The sequence below is a fragment of the Hemicordylus capensis genome, chromosome 3 (genome assembly GCF_027244095.1).
Source record: "Hemicordylus capensis ecotype Gifberg chromosome 3, rHemCap1.1.pri, whole genome shotgun sequence".
NCBI lineage: Eukaryota > Metazoa > Chordata > Lepidosauria > Squamata > Cordylidae > Hemicordylus > Hemicordylus capensis.
Window position 1 is genome coordinate 119,537,073 of NC_069659.1, and position 20,891 is coordinate 119,557,963.

A 20,891-nucleotide genomic window follows, 5' to 3' on the forward strand; every position below is an offset into this window, starting at 1 on the left:
AGCCTACATTCTTTTAGATGCTTATAGTAAGTAGGTTCCACATTCAAACTAATGTTCATACAGTTAATTGTTTTTTTAAAGCTTATGTGTATCCTGCTGTTGGCATCTAGGGTCTGCTACACATCCTTATTCATATGTAAAGATATATCACTCTCCCTCCCCCACCCACCCCCAGCATTCCATTATTTCAGTTTGTAAGTCAATTCTCTCACTAACATTTGGGGGGGCGGGTTTGGAGGTCAGGAGAGTTCCTACCTCATTAGCAGCACCTCTGTTTGGGCCTGCAAACCAAGGAAACAGACAACCAAGGCAGCCACAGTGTCCATTGTTGAACTTGGCAGTTGCAAGCTTTGCACCTTATAGAAAGTTCTCCAAAGACACCCCTGCCTTCCCAGCATGCTTTGTACTGCCAGCCAAATTGAAAAGCTTCATGATGTCAGCAGCTGTTCTCTGGCCACAAAGGAGCAGGAGACAAAATCAGCCCTGCTGAAGCTGTTCCAGCTTTTGGATCATAGTGTGTGTTTTGCATAGTGACACGTCCATGGATGGCTTATGTGCAGTGTGAAAAAGTACTTCCTCTTGTCAGTCCTAAATTTCCCAACCTTCAGTTTCATGGTGTGACCCCTGGTTCTAGTGCTGCGAGAGAGGGAGAAAAATTTCTCTTTGTCCACCCTCTCCACTCCATGCATAATTTTATACATCTCGATCATGTCTCCCTGTAGTTGCCTCTTTTCCAAGGTAAGGAGCCCCAGATGCTGTAGCCTAGCCTCCTAAGGAAGGATCACCTAAGGAAGGTGATCCAAGCCCCTGATCATTTTGTTTGCCCTGTTCTGCACGTTTCCCAGTTCTACAATATCCTTAAGATACGGTGACCAAAGCTGTACACAGTTCTCCAGATATGGCCGCACCATAGATTTGTATAAGGGCATTATAATATTCATATTTTTTTATTTTCAATCCCTTTCCTAATGGTTCCTAGCATGGCATTAGCCTTTTTCACAGCTGCCACACACTGAGATGACACTTTCAATGAGCTGTCCACCACAACCCCAAGATATCAATCCTGGTCAGTCACCAACAGCTCAGATCCCGTTAGTGTATATTTGAAGTTGGTCTTTTTTGCCCCAATGTGCATCACTATACACTTGCTTACATTGAACCGCATTTGCCATTTTGTTGCCCAATCACCCATTTTGGAGAGATCTTTTTGGAGCTCCTCACAATTTTTTGTGGATTTCACTACCCTAAATAGTTTAGTGTCATCTGCAAATCTGGCCACTTTGCTGTTTACCCCAAATTCTAGATCGTTTATTTCTACTCTCTGTTTCCTGTCCTTCAACCAGTTATACATGAACCTTTCCCCTTATTCCATGACTGCTAAGTTTACTCAAGTGCCTCTGGTGGGTAACTTTATCAAAAGCTTTTTGGAAGTCCAAATATACTGTGTCAACCAGATCACCTTTATCCACATGTCTGTTGACACTCTCAAAGAACTCCAAAAGGTTAGTGAGGCAAGACTTCCCCTTGCAGAAGCCATGCTGGTTCTCCTTCAACAAGGCCTGTTCTTCTATATGCTTAACAATTTTGTCCTTAAGTATGCTTTTCATCAATTTACCCAGCACCAAAGTTAAGCTGACCAGCCTGTAATTTCCCAGATCCTCCCTGGATCCCTTTTTGAAAGTCACATTGGTTACTTTCCAGTCCTCTGGTACAGAGCCTGATTATAGGGCCAAGTTATATACTTTTGCTGGGAGATCGGCAATTTCACATTTGAGTTCCTTCAGAACTCTTGTGTGGATGCCATCTGGCCCTGACGATTTGTTAATTTTTAGTTTTACTTTAGAGGAGGGCGTGTTCTGTGTGATTGCTGAACAGAAGAGACACTTGAGTTCTCATGACCACAGATTCAAGGAAGGAGGGCTATCCTCTCGACCACTCTCAATTAAAAGCCAGGTGGAGAAGCTTTTAACTGAGGGCTATTCTGCTTTGAACAACCTGGACTGGATGGATTTGTGTCAAGCAAATCAGGGTAGTCCATCTCCTACCCTGATTTTAATGCTTGTGTGAACCAGCCTTGTGTGCTTAAAAAAACCGACAGCCCATCATCATATGTATTCTTGCTCAAAAGTCAGTCCTGCTAAGTTCAATGGGACTTGCTTCCTCGTGTGCAGGAACTGCAGCCATATTTTTGCCACATAAAAACTGCTCTGCTGCTTCTTAGTGCCTCTGGGCACTTTTGGCAATTTGCCAAAGGATATGAATATAGTGGCCCTTTAAGTGATGGGCTCTCACAGAAGTGTGAGAGTGCAGTGGTTACCGTTGCAAAACCACAGTTATGTGATATAAACATAGTGCAGTTCATCTGGCCACTCATCTCACTTGCAAGATCTACCTGATAGCTGGTGTTACTACATATTCCTTCTGTTTGTCGTTTTGACTAGGGATGTGCATGAATTGGTTTTTTCAATTTGATTTGTACCTGAATTGAATTACCCCCAATTTGTTTGGGGTTTGAATCTCCCCCCAGCCACAGATCACCCCAGATTCGATTTGTACTCAAAGTTTCCAAATCAACTTGGGGCAAAAAGAGGTTCTGGGGGTCAAAATAGTGGGGTAGGTGGTAGTGCCTAATGGACGGAAGCTACCACTCAAATTTCAAAGAAATTGGACAAAGGGGTGATTATTAACAATGTTTTAAACTTCACGCATCTTTACTCATTTTCCCATGGGAGATTTCAGCAGCCTTGGTTATAACTCCATGTGGGGGCACCAGGGTGGCCCAGAGCAGGCTGTGGTGGTTGGTGGTGCCCAATGGGTGGAAGGAATCCACTTTCATTTCCTACCAGAGAATCAACTCTCAGAACACCTGTTTTTTCCCCCAGACATTGAAAACAACAAAACGCAGTGTCCCATGGGCTTGTCATTTGGGAGGTGGTAGGCACCCTATGTGCGCTACACCACAACCCACTCTGGGCCACCCTGTCACCCCACAAGTGGAGTTATGGGGCTGCTGAAATCCTCATTATTCCCTATGGGGGAAAGCTTAAAGATGTGTAAACTTCAGAAAAACATTAAAATCACCCCTTTCACCAATTTATTTGAAATCTGGGTGGTAGCGGGCACCCATTGGGGCACTACCACCTGACCTACTCTTCTGCCCCGGAACCCTTTTTCTGTCCCGAATCTGCCACAAAGACACACCATCTTTAAAAAAATTGTTAAAAACACCCCTTTGCCCAATTTCTTTAAAATCTGGGTGGTAGCTTTCTTGCACCCATTGGGCACTACCACCCACTACAACCCGCTCTGGGCCACCTTGGTGCCACCCCCCCGAGGAGTTATAACTAAGGCTGATGAAATCACCATTATTGTCTATGGAGAAAAGCTTAAAAACATGTGGGGGAAAATTGTTAAAAATAAACCCTTTGCCCAACTTCTTTGAAATTTGGGTGGTAGCTTTCACCCATTGGGGACTACCACTCAACCCATTTTTTTCACAAAATGGAGGTCCAAATTTCTAAATTTTGGGGTCAGAATCTGGGTTATTCAAAGGCGGGAGATAACTTACCCCTCCCTCCCACATTTCCCCTGATGGCGCTCTGTTAGTAAAGGCTCTATTGGGGTGGTGGCATTACCTCGCTGCTGCCCCATTCCCTCTTTCGGCAGAAGTGCCAGGTGCGCATATGCACGCCAGATTTGTGTGCGCCTGACATGCACCCGGCACTTCCAGCCAAAGAGGGAACAGGGTGTCAGTGAGGTATGTTGCCGCCCTGATGGAGCCTTTACTAACGGAGTGCCAGCAGGGGAGAAGCGGAGGGAGGGGTAAGTGTACCCTCTCCTGCCCTTAAAGTTAAACCCTCCTTCAAGCCTCCGAACAGCATGGTGTTCAAACCTGTACGGAGACCCATAAAAGGGCCTCCGAACAGGTTCGTGCACATCCTTAACAACCACTAGAGGAATGCTATGCTCAGGATGGATAGGGCCACTTGCTTTCCCCATGCTAAATAAAGAGAATCACCACAAATGTGCCTCGGTTAGCAGAAGTCAGAGGTGCTCTTACCCCTGGACTTCTGGGCGAAAGTCCAGGGCTCCCCACAGCTCCTGGGCCCCCCCGAAATCCTCTTTAGTCTGTTCTGGGTGGTGTGGTCGCGTGGCCCAGCATGATGACGCTTAATTTGCAGGGGAGGGGGGCCTCCGAAGGCCTTTAGGTCCAGGCTCCAAAATTACCTAGGTGCACCTCTGTCAGGGGTTGCTGGCTATTACTTCAACACAAAATAGTACCAAATAGCACCAGATGTCTCCAAATACGACAATCTAGATAATGCAGACTCTGAGTTTGAAAAGTGTAATATAACTACCTGAGGCTTCCCAAAATGCAATATTGTTAGACCTCCTGTCACAAAGCTGCCATGCCCTATGTTGGATTTTCAGCTCTAATACCTTGAAGTGGGACATATAAGCAATAGTTAAGGGGAGGGCTTTCCTTGACCCCCCACAGGATATATCTGGACCATTAGGCTGAAATATTTCAAAATCATTTGTCCAACATTTGTTCAGCTAATGCTTAAAATGAAAAAGATCCATTAGCAATTAGAGTGTTAAGGAAAAGACTCAAGAATTTTTTCTTAGTAATTAGATTTTCACTAATTTTCAGCAACATTATGCTCAATGAAAAAAATCAGTATAAATTTTCCCCTACTACATTCTGCAGATTAAGAGTCAATCCCCTGTGGTTTTGAAGATAAACTTGGATTTATGGACACTTCTGCTTAAAGGCTTACAACCCAAATGGTAAAAAACAGTTCATTTTCTCTCTGTCTATCCCAATGACATGTTTTTATGTCTGTTGCAGGGTGCAATGTCTGTGGACTCGATTACTGACCTTGATGATAGTCAGTCTCGACTGTTAGAAGCTCTACAGCTGTCATTGCCTGCTGAAGCTCAGAGCAAGAAAGAAAAGGCCAGGGACAAGAAGCTAAGTCTAAATCCTATTTACAGACAGGTTCCTCGGCTTGTAGACAGCTGCTGCCAGCATTTAGAAAAACATGGTATGTGTGTCTCAGTTTTGCAATGAAAGATATATGGCTTTAGTCCACGTAGACATACCTTGCATGGATTCATAAACACACACACTGTGAGTATTGTTGGACATTCGGATTGTGGCATAGCTGTTCCTTGGCCTCCAACCCTAACTTCCTTTGAGCACAAATCTGTGGAGAAGTGAGATATAAATCTAATAATAAAGACAATAGATAAGGTAATTGGTTCTCATATATCTTTTAAAAGAGAAGCACCATGGAAGAATGCTGTTCCTCAGAAGGACCTCATGCGTGTCTCTAGCACACAGTAGCTCTGCCCAAAGTACACACAACTCGAGGAGTTGTGCAGTCAATATCTCACTGGCATTTTATAACTGAAATGCAAGAGTAGGACTGCCTAACTAATTGGAATAAAGATGTGGAGAAAGGGAATGCTTAATTGTTTGCATTTGGATCAACTTTCCAATGAAAACCTGACCTGGCAGGGTTTCTATTCATAGGGAAGAGATACATGCCGACCCTGTAGCTTTCCCCTTTCTTGCTTAGAAAGAAACTGTGCTAATCAGATCTGAAAACCATGCTAGCTTCATTTCAGTAATTTTTTTAAAAATAAATTGCACATTCCCCAGTGTCCTATCTAGTTTTGCCCTTTGCTTGTATTGTGCTGTTGCAAACTTTGGGCACCATGGAATAAATGAGTGATATATGTGACCTTTGACAATTGTGTAAGCCCAGTTTATGTAAGATTTTGTGAACTCATGGACAGGAGGTTTATGAGTCTTCGGTTTATGCACTTTTTCATGCTTTCTTCCTACCTGTTATGGCGGAGGAAGTGATGTATGAGCCAACACAATAACAGTCTCTTTTGGGATCTTTTGCTGTGCCCTTCTTGGCAAGTTCTCATAATGAACAGGGTTTTTTTGCCCACATCAATAAGATGAAATACAAGCATCTTTATATAAATGAGATAAGCAGGTTATGCTTGACACTAATCTTAGACTTCCCCCTAGTGTTGCCCTAGAACAGCTACCACAGAGGAACTTAAAAAAATAACATGGATGGGTAGCAGTAAGATTAACTGAAAAAGCTACAAACCACCTTTTTCCCCCTGAATGGTAGACAAATATCAGTTTTATGCTATATGGGAAGAAAAAGATTTTGACTCCAGATATAACCTTGCTGTCATAGTTCCCAGATGTTTTGCTACAGAGCATAAATACATGAAAATATTCTAGAAAATTTGAGTTAGCAACATATGCTTATTTCCCCAAAGCTTTATATAATGAAATGAAATAAATGATTTGCTGTCTTCTCAGGTCTCCAGACAGTGGGGATATTCCGAGTTGGGAGCTCAAAAAAGAGAGTAAGACAGGTGAGCTGCCAGATCTCATGAACGTTACCTCTTTTTTGCACTTGACATATAGATCAGATACTGAGAATTTCTATCAACATAACTGAGATTATGGAGGTATTAGTATTTTCCAGACCTGTTGTCATGTGACCAAATACTCTAAAATTATATTTAGATAGGATGGATCCCATAAATATTTATTTTATTTCATTACCCTACCCTCAGAAACATTTATATACCTCACTCAAGTTTTTTCTTAGCACTGGCATAATATCTAGCTGGTTGACAAATCAGTAATGCCATGTTTCAGCCTTTTTTAACATAATGTAATAATGCAAATGTGTTGATGTGCTTTTTCTCTTGCATTGATTTCTCTAGTTACGTGAAGAGTTTGACCGTGGTGTAGATGTAATTTTGGATGAGGAACACAGCATTCATGATGTGGCTGCCTTGTTAAAGGAGTTCCTTCGTGACATGCCTGACCCACTGCTGACCAGAGAGCTTTATACTCCTTTTATCAACACTCTCCGTGAGCCTTGGCAACCTTCTGTTTTACCAATTTTTAAAAATGCATACACAACCTAATCTGTCCTTAATGGTACAGAGATTAGAAGCAGTTAATGTGATTTGTTCCTGGTTTCATCATAACATACAGGAGAACCTCAGTATTTGTGGGGGTTCCGTTCTCGGCTACTACCATTGATCTGCAAACCACAAATACTGGATCATTGGCACTATGGAAATCTGGGGATTAGGTTCCCGGAGGTCAGAAAAATGTCCAACAAAGGGGTAAAATGGCCCTGCAATCATGGGACAAGTGGTCTACTGTGCTCCGCAGTGCCCAAGCAATCCAGCAATACTCCCCATGAGTACAAAATCAGCCAAAAATTGTAGAGGAGGGGTGGAATTTTCTTTTTAAAATGAGTCATAAAATGGCTCCCAATCTCTGCCAAACTAAAAATGGAGGCTTGAAATGACTCAGGGGTATTTCCAGCCAGGGGTAAACTCGGGGGTAATTTCCTGACCCACGGATATGCAGGTTTAACACCCCCCCCTTTTTTTGGCCTTTTTTCTGTGTATGCCAAGATTGAGTATCCATCACTCGACCACGGATACACAAAACTGCAAGTGCCAGACCCGCAATTAACAAGGTCCTCCTGTATAAGAAAATTATGCTAAGTTTTTCAAATGAAGACAAAATTTCTGAACAGCTTCCAAATAAAGTACCAGTATAATTCAATGAACAGATTGCTGTGCTTGGGGCAGGATTAAGTCCTAATGGTCAATTCTCCATTTGTAAAATGAGTTGAGGTATTTTGATCTCTGAACATACTATGGATGCAGTGTTTTGCATCTTTAACAAAGCTGGTCAAGAGATGCCAATTCTGCTGCCACTCCCTGATTAACTTCTAGCTGATCCTAAGACTAAATGGCGGCCATGCAGCCACCATACTGTGAACTGAACCTTTTCTGCTCATGTCTTCTGAAGAGCTTCTCCCTGGGTTCCAGAGGGTCCTAGAAAGCCACTATTTATCTAGGACCTTGCCTAGGGTCCTTGGTATTGGGCACAGATGCACGTTCTTGTTATGAGACATCTTACGAGTAGCCACTGGGTGACAAAGGCTGGTGCCTGAGAGTCACACTTTCCCCCCTTCTATGGGAATCTGATTCCTCCTGAACTCCAGAATCCAAATCTCACCAGTAAGATCAGAATCCCATGGGCTAAAGCACTTTGGGGATTTCTTCTCTTAAGACATGGATGTTAACTCTTCTCTTAAGACATGGTATAATCAAGCCAGCGTGGTGTAGTGGTTAGAGTGCTGGACTAGGACCAGGGAGACCCGACTTCAAATCCCCATTCAGCCATGAAACTAGCTGGGTGACTCTGGGCCAGTCACTTCTCTCTCAGCCTAACCTACTTCACAGAGTTGTTGTGAAAGAGAAACTCAAGTATGTAGTACACCACTCTGGGCTCCTTGGAGGAAGAGCGGGATATAAATGTAATAATAATAATAATAATCTTCACTACAGGCATACTCAGAGCTGTTCTGTCCTATTTAGTGGTTTTTCAAAATAAGGTTTGGAGTTGGGGGTGGGAGGTAGAATCTAAAGATCTATTGATAATATGACTTCACAAGAGTAGCAGTATGCCTGCCCTATATCTGTCATGATAAAGCATATTACTTCAAATATGCATTATACTAATCATATGTAGCATGATTGACTGGACTAACACTAGCTTGGAAATGCATCACGGCTAAGCACAGTTCACACTGTCTACCCCTGATTCAAAGCAAGTGGTAAAGTATGACTTTGGAAACATAAAGATTTGATTTTGATTACTTGCCCAGCTGTTAAACAGTCGTACATCCTGAAATGATATCCAATCCCTGTGATTTCAGGTAGCTGTATAAATGTGATCAATAGTAGAATTTTCTCCAGGAATCGTAACCATTAGTGCAAATGTTGATCTCCATGTTAATCATGTTATAACAAAATTAAATGAACCTGCTTTTTCCAGCCCAATTTAGGCATTTTATCAGTACCTAAGTATTTCTAGTTTGTGGAAATTGCACTCTGGTCACTGAATGTCTTAAAAGATTAAAATGTATCATGGATATCGTTCTGTAATAATGACACATTGCTTCAAATACATCTGTTTGCTTTTTTAGTATTGGAGCCTCATGAGCAACTTAGCACCCTGCAACTCCTTATTTATCTTCTACCTCCCTGCAACTGTGACACCTTACATCGACTCCTCCACTTCTTGGCCACCGTTGCTAGCCATGCAGAAGACAGGATAGACGAAGACAGCCAGGAGGTAAGTTCAGATAATTTTTCTGTATTACCCCAAAGAATAAAGTAGGTTTGAAATCAGGAAAACTGATTTCTTCCTCACTGGTGATGGACTGGAAATGACTATGTGATGTGAGTGTGGCCATGACACATAGAAGCAGCTACAGGGAGAACTGTTTGTTGTATCCCTTGTGATATAACACATAGATCCACCTTTAAAGGCTCAACATTTTTGAATACCATAAGATTGTTGAGTTCAGCTTCAGGCAATCTCACTTAATGGAACTAACTTAGCAACACTGATAATCTCAAATAATAGAAGTATAAAGATGGGTTGACATCTTGAGAACTGATTTTGTATATTGATTGGGCAGACAAGTGGGATCTGGAACAAAAACCTGCAGTGTTTCCCAGCTCCTGAGAATAATACTGTTGTCCAGGGCTCCAGCCACCCTGCAACAGGAGCCCTGTAGTGCACAGTTCTTCTTTTAGACCTCCCCCTGCTATACGAAATGGCACTACAAGGGTCAGCTCCAACCTGGCCATTTCACTGCTTATATACTGTTTTCCACCACCACTACCATCCCACCCCACGGTGAGGGCTGCCCACAGAAAACAATAGAAGAATCCAGAATCTTAGTGTAACTGTGCCTAGGCGGCAGCAGTGTGTTCCCTTCTCTTCTTCAACCAAAAAGTAGCAACAGAGTCCAAAGACCAGAGTTCCCTCTGTTTAGAGAATGGCATGATTTCTACTATTTTCTTAGCCCTTTGCCCTCAACATTCCATAAGGTTCTTCAGACTCACAGGGCCACTTGGAGTATGTATGTGTTTAAATGTTAATTTTATATGACTAACCTCTCTACCTGCACCTATCTACCAGGTTTGCCCAGTAATGTAGAAACCTCTAGGGTTGTGCGTTGGGCCTGACAACATCCTTTGTTGGCCATTATCGGAATTGGTTGAGCAGCATCAATCAGAAGGGACTGTCAACAGTCAGAACTCCCGACTAATTTCCCTCCTCTCATTGAGGTTCTCCACTGAAATTCCATGATGCCTGTTAGTACCCTTCCCTCTCCACCTTCTCCTCATCTTGGACCTGAATAGGAGCAGGGTCAGACTGCACCAGATCCCCTTTATCCTCAAGAGGAGCAGTCACATAGCTTGCCACTGTGCACTGGTCTTTTGCCCCAGCTTGACTTTTTAAAATGCCAAACTGGGGCCAAAGAGTACAACATGGCTAGCTGGGTGACCAGTTGCTTCTTGAGGGAAGTGCTTGATCAGCCACTCACCTCACGCTCTGACTGGTCACTTCAGGAAGCAGAGCACCAAACAGAGTGGCTGGCCAAATGGATGCTCACCTCAGGGAGTGATAAGGATGTGTCCTCATCATTCCTTGAGGGAAGTGCCCAGTCAGAGTGTGAAGCTCGCCCCGAGGGGAGCACCTTATCAGCCAGGTGTGTGACACTCTGCCTTAGGCCCTGGCTTGACTTTGTAAAAAGCTGCCTAAGTGACCCAGTACTCCCATTAGGGAGGATCACATCCTGATCACTCTCTAAGGGGAATGCTCATTCAGCTATCGACCTTGCACGGCCCTTCTGTCAAGCTTGGCTTTTTTTAAATACAAAGTCAAACTGGAACGAGTTAGCTAACTCAGTATTCCCCTTAGGAAGCAAAAAGGACATGATGCAGCCTGACCCCACTGCGTCTGAGAAGAGGACGCGGGAAGGGTGAAGGTGGTTGGTCAAACATCAGAGTTCTGACCCTACCTAGCAGTTGAGGAGGAGGTATGTCAGCCTCTCCCGACAATTGCCCAGTTGGATTAGAGTCGACATTTATGTATATGCACAGGCTTAGAAACCACTAATTTATTTTGGGGTGCCCCATTTCACTTCCAAATGGATAGGCACTTCATCATGTGTTTGTTTTTAGTGTGTATGATGATAATTTTCAGACAATGCAGTTAAGGGTAGAGGCTGAGCTTACAACAAAGTACTGGAAAGCTATTAGCAGAATTGTTTCAAATTTTATTTTGTTGCTTCTAGATTCCTGGAAACAAAATGACATCGCTTAACCTAGCCACTATCTTTGGGCCTAATCTGTTACACAAACAGAAGACAACAGACAAAGAATTCACAGTTCAAAGTACTGCTCGCGCCGAGGAGAGTACTGCAATTATTGCTGTTGTACAAAAGATGATAGAAAACTATGAAATGCTCTTCATGGTACGTAAATACTTCCTTACGTTAGATCAGAAAAGCTTTAGGCACACATTGTGTGTAATTTTTTCTTCGTTTTTATTTAAAATACACAATACTGCATATTCTTTTATTTTATAGTCTGCTTTTGAGCAATTGTTCTCAAATGGGTTCGTCACATTGGACTTGGTAACAGATTTCCAAGATTGAGGGCCACCCTCAAAAAAGACCATTTGGCGGATAGTGAAGCTGCTGTATATTACATGATTGGATGTTCACACATTTCAGTGAGCAGAAAAGGAAGTGTTTTTTCCGATACCATGGGTTTTGATGATAATATTTTCGTATTATGGTGTGTGTGTGTGTGTGTGTGTGTGTTTTAACTTGCTGAAAGAGAAAATGGTTAATACAGAGTGAATTTACACACACACAAATTGCACTGTAAGGTAAAGGAATTCTAATTTTGCATGGTATAATACAGGTAGCATTATGGATCTTCAGCTGTTAACAAACTGAGTTTATTATCTATGATTATACAACTATTTAATCTTGTTGGGAGCAGTGATCCTTTTAAAGTTTTTCATCTGTGCAGGGAATGAGTTTTGTTCTGAGTGGTGGTATCAAGGCAGGGTGTTGCACATGCATTCAGAGTGGGGCCTTCCTGGTTCAGCCTGAGTGAGATCTAAAATTAACTGAGTGGACATCAGAAAACTTGTGTGCGCACACATGTGCACACCTTAGAGCAGGCCTGCGCAGTTTTGGCCCTCCTGCAGATTTTGGCCTACAACTCCCATAATCCTTGGCTATTGGTCACTGTGGCTAGGGATTATGGGAGTTATATTCCAAAAACAGCTGGGGGGCCTGAGCAGGCCTGCCTTAGAGGGAACACTGGTTGGAGCACAGAACAGCGGTCCCCATGAAAATTAGTGAGTTGTCAAAATGATATATCTTTTTTTAAGTCCCCCCAAAAGGAACATATTAATTTGCATAATTAGGCATCTTGCTACACCAAGTTCTTTCATGTCATTTAAGGCAACCTCATGGATGGTGAGGTTGAAAAACAGAATGTACTTTAGATCTAGAAAATTATTGCTCACTTGAATGTAAGTTAATGTCATAAATACTAAACACAAATAGCATAGAAACTCTAATTAGCTAAATGAACAGGGAATAAAAGTATAAGACAGCAGTTGGGGCCATCCCATACAGTTTGCTGTACCAAAAAATTGACTTATTTATAGTCCATATATTTGCTTATCTGTAGTCGCCTTGTAAATAACTTCTTTTTCTGGCATTCAAACTCTGCAATATTTTCTACCTACAATATTGTGGTCCTGCTCCAGAACAGGACATTCATTGTCACTCTGGTTGCATGAGTTAAATGCATGGTCAATGTTCGCTATTTTATTATGTTAGAGGCTACATAATAGCCTACTGCTGCAGACTTGTTAAAAAAAAGTGTAGTTTAAATACATTCAGTCTTCGGGATGGGTGTGTTCTTCCACTGTCAGCGAGGCTGTGAGGTGGCTAAAAGCAGTCTAACTTCCCTCAGCAATGTCTTCCCATTTTGCAAATCATTGCTTCAAAAGTTCTGCTGTCCTGTGGAGTGGACATTAGAGATATGCACAAAACTGGTCTGCCGGTTCAGTTCGAGTCCAAACTGGGCTCAAACTGAACCAGACATGTTTGGTTTTGGCACCCTGAATGAAGGGCCCAGCTTGGCTCAAATTCAAGCCTGTTGGTGGGGGGGAAGGATACAAATGGCGGCCTTACTGCCTCCAAGGGCTCAGGGGGTGCTGTTGCAGGGGAGGACTCCAGCAGTTCTCCCACCTCCTGCCAGCTTCTCCCCACCCCTGGTCTCCCACAGGCCATTATGGCCTCTCCAAGCTCAAAGCCGCCATGCATGATCACAGGCCATTTGCGTGGCTAGTGACCACGTGGCCTCCAAAGTCAGACCCTACCCACACGGCTGCAGCAGCACCCCCTGAGGCCTTGGAAGTGTTAAGTCTGCCATTTTTAACCCCCCACCCCACCCCCATGGAAATCTAGGACCAACAAACAGAAGTACTTTTTCACACAACACATAATCAACTTGTGGAATTCTCTGCCACAAGGTGTGGTGACAGCCAACAACCTGGATGGCTTTAAGAGGAGTTTGGATAACTTCATGGAGGAGACGTCTATCATCGGCTACTAGTTGGAGGGATATAGGCCACCTCCAGTCTCAAAGGCAGGATGCCTCTGAGTACCAGTTGCAGGGGAGTAACAGCAGGAGAGAGGGCATGCCCTCAACTCCTGCCTGTGGCTTCCAGCAGCATCTGGTGGGCCACTGTTTGAAACAGGATGCTGGACTAGATGGGCCTTGGGCATGATCCAGCAGGGCTGTTCTTATGGCTCAAGGTCAAGCTCTTCAACTGGGCCAGCTCGATGGTGAACTGGCTTGAGGTTGAGCTAGTTTGCACATCCCTGATGGACATCTAGCAGATATTTAAAGGGGCGGGAGAATTAAGGAGAAATAGGGATAAGGCTGTCTGTTCTGTATGGAGAAGTACAGTGGAACTTCTTGGAATATCACACAAATGCTAATATGCAGATGTTCCAGTTTTTGGCTGTGGAAAAGCTTTCGGGGTGTTCCCAGTTTACAGGTTTTTAAATTATTGAAGGTATATGCTGAATTGGTACTTGTGACACCCGCAAGCCAAAAGGGGATCATGCCAATCATTGCTAGTCAAAACAATAGAGAAGGATCAGGACACAATCCAAATTAGCTATTATAGAGCGTACATACACACGTTTGCTGGTCCATGAAACCGTTTTCCTACTCATTTCACTTATTGGCCATAATGATTTTGCTGCCATGAATATAAAGATACAGCAGCTTCAGAGTGATTCACATCAGCAGCACTGAGGGAAAGGATTAACTCCCCCATCACCTTCTTCAGTGCAGGTACACCAGTCCTAGAACTCACCTTTCCTCAACTGCTTTTAAGTTTATTTTAAAAAAAACAAAAAAAAACTACCACCTCAGGAGATGAGATCCTCATAGTTAATTTCCAAGATTTTTGCCCAATTTTTGCCTAATTCACCTAGAGCTATAGTCCAGTGCACACACTGAAAGAGTGTGTGCTCCTTCAAACACAGAAGGACTTCTGAGTAAACATTTATAGGTAAGCTGTGAATTTGAAGGATATTGCTACTGCAGCATGATGGCAAGACCCCTGCCAAACACAGCCTTGATTTCTCTTGCTTCTTACTTGCAGAACATGGAGGAATCTTAGGCGTCAAGTGAAATAAATTAATGAAAGTTTGGAAATAAACAGTCCAACGAAAAAATGAAAAGGTGAAGGGATTGAGAAGCTTGTTCCAGCTCAGGAGTTTCCAACAGGAGATACTAGTACCCCTAGAGGTACTTGAGGGGTTCCTGGGGCTTGTAGCCCTTCTGGATCCCCACACTGTAGCCATGCCACTTGTTCCCCATTTGAGGATCTCCAGTGAAGCTGACATGTCCCAAGGGATGTGTTTGCTGAGGGGAAGGAGGAAGATGAACACACTCCTCCTCTGCTTCTGATTGGCTGGCTACATGCTCAGCATTATCCCTCCCTGTAGCCAACTGAAAAGCTTCAGAAAATTTGCATGAGTGCTCCCATTGAAATTGGTGTGACAAGGAAACTAGTCCCATTAATTTCAGTGACTGCTGATGAGTAACATAGTGCACATGTGACTCAGTCAGTAGTCTGACTCCCTCCGCTCCACTTTCAACTGAAACTTAGAACCAATACTAGGGATTTTCTTTTTCTTTTGGGAGCTAAGATTTATCTGAAGGCAGATAAATAACTTGTAGCTCTGAAGGCCAAGCTAAGTGACTTGCTGGATGCAAAGGAACAATATACCATTCCAAATGACGTGTTTATAATTGGAGAGAGCTGTGGATGTGTGTTGGTTTGACATCAGATATGTACAGTGGAAAAGCATGTCTGGAGAGACTCTTCCTATTTGTGCCAATGTCTTACCAATTGGACTGCTTCAGTGGATGAGGCTCAGACCTATGTCCCAAGCTAGATTTTGCATTTTGAACATATTTGCATCAAGCTGTCTTTGCTTATTGCTTCATTTACAAAAGAAGAAAGGATACCTCAGCAAGATGTGTGTTCATTTTGTTCTAACTTTCTGCCTGGGAGCACTTACACAACTTGTAACTCTTCAAAGTGGCATGGCACATTCTTTGCTAGGATTGTAGATTAATAGAAACAGGCTCGTTGATTGCCTTGTAACAAACTCTGATAGTCTCCCATCAAGCAGCAGCAAATTGTTTTTCAAGTGGGAAGAGGCCAGGGCTGCTGTTTATAGTTAAAAGTTTGACATTTGTACTACTTTCAAACACAGAAACATTTGGACAAGAGTGTACAACTAAATATGGCGCTGCCAAGTTTCTCTACTCCTCCAGCTGTGACCAGCTTCATTACTGAAACTGGAGCAAGATCTGCGAAACAAAATCCAGTAGAACAGAATGTAATATTTGGCCTAATGCATGGGTTTATTTTCAGGTCAGAATGGTTGTTTGTCATTAGGAATACATAATATTACCAAGGATTGTTTGCATTTCTTAAATTGATAAGTACCAACAATCTGATTTTCACACAATAGTAAAGATTCAAAATTAACTTCATATATTGTAAAAGCTACAGTAAAGCAATGTGAAGAACAGACGTGCTCCACAGGTAGAGCCTAATTTTCAGGTATGCAGAGCAGATTAGAAATCTTTTTCTAGGAGCCGGTTTGGATGATACTCCAACCGAGCCAATTCAGTGTGTGGGAAAGGTGCATAAGTGCACATGCATTGCCTTCACCTTACCCAAAGCACTGCTACTTAATTGCACAGGGAGGTTTGCCTGAACTGCCCCCATCAAGCATGGTTCAAATACTGCTTTTAAAGCAATTAGGTGGTGGTACGACAGGCAGGGGAAGACTTGTATGTACAAACACCACCCCCAGGCACCTAAAGTGGTCAATCTGGTATGTCACCCAAACCAATTCTAGAAGATATGTTGGAATCTGCCAGGATGACTTCAGTTTGGTACAGGAAATAATGTTTGGGAAAGGAGTTGAACTAGAAAGCCTTGTGTGTAAAGTGTGCTGTCAAGTCGGTTTCGACTCCTGGAGACCACAGAGCTCTGTGCTGTTCTGCAAATTCATGCCAATGCACACTAGGTATTTGGTAAGCAATGTTGAATCAACCCTTTCTTGTGTCAAATGCTGAGATGACAGTTATCTGGAACTGTCTGTGTGAGGAAGAGGACCGGGGGGGACGGGACAAAACTGGTAGAACAGACATTTGTACAGTAGTTGCTTTCAGATCTAAGCTTGTAGATTCATGAAGATATTGCACATAATTTGGACAGCATTCACTGTAGTGGTGATCATGTGTCTGGGCAATCATTGCACATTTTTCTCTTCCCCCCCACCCCTATAAATTATGCTGATGATATAGTGCACAGTCTGCATGGATTTCTGAAGGATGGCCTTTTTGCACTTTATTCCTGGAGTCCTTTTCATATTTCATTCTTTTTTTTCCAGGTCTCATGGTATGTGCACACATGGACCATTCTTTTTTGTTCAAATTGGATGAAGAATATACAATGATTAACTCAGGGGGTGGGGATCAGAATGAGGCTCGTTGTAGTATGCCAAGTCCTGTGTTGTCAGTGGAACTCAGTTAGTTAATGGAGAGAAGTCCAACAAGAAATATTTTTTTTCTCAGAAGTGCTTGAGTAGAATCTACACTGAAATATCTAGGATCATTGAAGCATTCCCTGGTAGTTGTACTTTTCCTTTGAAAACTGGAAAAATGTGGTATGGCTGTCAACAGTAGCACTAGAGATGTCCAGATAATAGATGCCTGTGTTACAACCAAAGTAACATGGCACAGAACAACCATGATGGTATGCATTGGGTTGTCAAGAGAGTTGTGAAAAAGATCTTACTTTTATTTATTTTTTAATTAGAGAACAGTACCTAGTATTAGGTAAATAAATGCCCCTGTTGCCAGGTTTATACATTAGAGGTTTAAATAGCTTAAACAGCTGAAGTTATGAATTCTTGGAAATGCCCAAACTATGATTCGTTCTTTGTTTTCAACAGAATCAATTTCTGAGGGATCCACAATCTGATTCTGAACTTGAAAAAGGTAGAAGCAGTCATGCCATTTTTTAACAAGTCTCTAGAAATTCTATCACTTTTCTGAGATAATTTTTTTCGGGTAACACTTGCTTCCCCACCAAGTGTTGGCCACCCCATGAAAAATTTGGTTGCCTATTAGAGATAAAATGTACTATTCATAATAAAAAGAGTGTACCACTGAAATTGCACATTTATGGGGAAAGGGGGAATAAAAAAGATGTCTGGTTAGGACAGAAGTTGCAATTGGTAAATTATACCAGATACTTCCTAAGTGTCCATTCTATAATGCAAATAGTTATAAGACACTGATCTGGTGATCTGTGGTGTTTCTTTTAGATGTGGTGTAGAAGTGTGACTAAACAATGCAGGAATGCATGATTCTGCACTTACCTTTCTAAGCTGTCATTCATTCATAGGTCCCTGCTGACCTGCAAAATGAAGTTCTGATCAGTCTGCTTGAAACTGACCCAGATGTTGTAGACTATTTGCTGAGAAGGAAAGCTTCACAGTCATCGTGAGTAGCTTTGGTCTCCTTTTCCTTCACCTATTTCCATTGGGAATTTGTCTTCAATTATACTTATCCAAAGCATCTAGTTTCAAAGCCCTGTTACACTGATTTGAAGGAAGGAATAAGCATGTACTGTCAACAGCACTGATGCCATCCTTTATGCACGGTGTGAGTGGTTTCAGCCCTATTTAAAACCATAACTCTGGCTATTTGTTTTCAAAGCATTTGAATTCAGAACAGACAAGAGATGGTAATGTATTTAGTAGTTAAGAAGCTGTGGTGGTGGTGGTGGTGTTTGTTACTGATTAAAAACAGGGAATACTTATGAATCCTGGTTAATTAGTTATATCATGAAAAGGTGTACTGGTTTTCTAGAACCCATCACCAAAATCCAGCTGTTAGCTGTGGGAACCAAAATTCCAGCATAAACACAGACCTTTCCTGTTGACTGTAGTGGAGAAGACAGCTCTATGAGCACACTTGTAGAACTCCCCTTGTTCACATGTTGGGGTGTATAGGAACTTTCAGATCAAGCTCATTTTGTTTCATGTTGATTATTATTGTGGATTCCAATGCAGCAGTCATTAAAATATCAATAATATTATGAACAAGTGAGTACTGGACATAATTTTAAATGTTTCCTAGACAAAGTTCTATTTAGGGCTAATTTATGCATGCATCTGCATTGCTTGATTACCTATAGCTGACTTCCAATTAGTTCATCAGTAATATATTGTTTGAAAAACTGAGGTATACTTTCCTTACTTGTTCTTTCCTCACCATGCATGTGTCAGAGGCACAGCACCTTTTGTACAAAATTGTATGACTTCAAGGTAGTTCCAAGCTTTGATAGTTGGCATGAGTGACTGCCATCTATTGCAATAATAAATGTAAATGTCACTGAGAATTAGAAGAACACTTGCCTCTTAAAATTTTGTTCTAATATGAGTAAATGTTGCCTCCTTGCTTGTTGTCTAACTTATAACAAGACACCCCAAGAATCACTTGTATATGTGTTTGATGTTAGTATGTTTCCAGCTATAACCACGAAGTCATGGGAAAGAATTTGGCTGGAAGATTAGAAAGACAAATTGTTCAGCATGAAAAGAATGTGATGCTCACGAGATGGCCCATTTTTATTCCAATTTGGAGAGATGGCTACAAATTTAACTGGTTTTTTTCTATGAGAAGTTGGAAGCAGGAACAAAAAATGAGATACGTGGGTAGTTGTCAACAGAGTGAACCATCAAAATCTATAATCACACATCTCCTGGGACACGTCTGACTCTACTTGATTATGGATTTTATATCTAGACCAATGGTGTATATTTTGAAATTCTGTTTTAAGAAGTGATCACATGACCAGCAATGGAAGTAATTGGTTCCATAGCAAAATGTGTGAGAACCACTTCAACACTTCTTTCTCAATCTAGTTGTCCTTAAACCACTGCTTGTAAAGTGTGCATAGTGACTCTCTATATGGCATTTTCTCTTAATTTTATTACAAATGCTTTCTTGCTTCTACTCTTGGCTATTAGCATTAAAACAAATCCTTTTTTAATTCACTGGAATACAAAATAAACCTTGCCTGATGTACTACTGCTCTTTCAGGATGGAAAAATACAGTCCTACCAACCATAATATAAGATTGCTTGCTGCTAATATTACAGTGGTGACCATCTATTTCTGGATTTCTTTTTCCTTTTTCCTTTTAATGTGCGTGAATTTGGAAGGATTAAAATTTTGAAACTCGAACAGGAGTAAAGCTAAGCTACCACTTAAATCAGAAATCAAATACCTTGCAGTGAAAGATTTTTTGTTGAATCCTGTATAGAGCAGGCAGTGGCTGTTAAAGTTCTTATCAGGGATTCTTTTTTGCGAAGATAGAGAATGTTTCAGAGCTTATGCAAGGTAAGCTGCTTTACATAAATTGCAAGCCTGTTTGTGCAGTATTTAGCAAGTGTGTTCTCCCCCCACACCCAACACACACATTTCTTGTGTTTCCTTGCTTTTATGTGTGTGTTTCCTATAATAATTTACCAGAATTTGCACTCATGTGCTAAATTAGTATACACTTGTAAGACATCAAGAGCCCTATATACCATTCTTTTTTTCAAAGCAACTACCTGTAAACAAAACAAAATCAATTGTAGAGAAAAATGGCTTGTGTGACACAAGAAGTGAGTTCTGTTTCAATTTCAATTTCAAGTTCTGTGTGGTGTTGATCTTTTTTATATTATATATATTTATTTTTTAATATATATTTTTGTAGTGTAACAAATCTCATAATTGTTTGTTATACAAGTGCTTTCGTTTCAGTATCCATTACATTGTCCTATGAATGTGCTGTTGAAATAAACTGTTTTTTACTTGGGCTGACCTGTATTACTTCATGTCTGTCTGTCAAATTTACCAGAAGCCCTGAAATGCTCCAGTCAGGAGGGTCATTCTCGATGGGAGGAAGACATTCTTCGGTGGACTCAAACAGAGCCTCAAGTGGTGACATCTCCCCTTATGACAACAACTCCCCTGTGCTCTCTGAACGGTCTCTTTTGGCAATGCAAGAAGATATGGCCCTTGGTTCCGAGAAGTTATTCAAAGTACCAGAACAATGTATGTTAGTCAGCAATTTCCAGCCAAAATCAAGGGAGAATTCCCTGGGATCATGGCTTGAGAAAGGTATGACTGGCACACAAACTACGTGAAATCTCGTTGCCCTTCATTTCACTAAAAATGTTCTGCTTTGTGATGTGCTCTTACTTTCCCATGTTGTTTCCACTGTCCACTCCTGTTCCTGGATAATGACCAAGATGGATGGTCAGAAG

General features: G+C 41.8%; 1 protein-coding gene across 5 annotated transcripts in view; it reads left to right on the forward strand.

The window, feature by feature from the left end:
- ARHGAP6 (Rho GTPase activating protein 6) overlaps positions 1-20,891 on the forward strand; it is a 404,943-nt gene that overhangs the window by 376,741 nt on the left and 7,311 nt on the right. For 4 of the 5 annotated variants that reach the window (XM_053310319.1, XM_053310320.1, XM_053310322.1 and 1 more), the window contains exons 5-11: positions 4,853-5,048; positions 6,356-6,411; positions 6,769-6,919; positions 9,063-9,211; positions 11,229-11,408; positions 17,975-18,072; positions 20,483-20,745. In XM_053310319.1, coding sequence (XP_053166294.1) covers positions 4,853-5,048; positions 6,356-6,411; positions 6,769-6,919; positions 9,063-9,211; positions 11,229-11,408; positions 17,975-18,072; positions 20,483-20,745 — 1,093 coding nt within the window. Of the gene's footprint in view, positions 1-4,852; positions 5,049-6,355; positions 6,412-6,768; positions 6,920-9,062; positions 9,212-11,228; positions 11,409-17,974; positions 18,073-19,093; positions 19,978-20,482; positions 20,746-20,891 lie in introns of those variants that run through there. The other variant, XR_008319601.1, reaches the window with a different exon arrangement.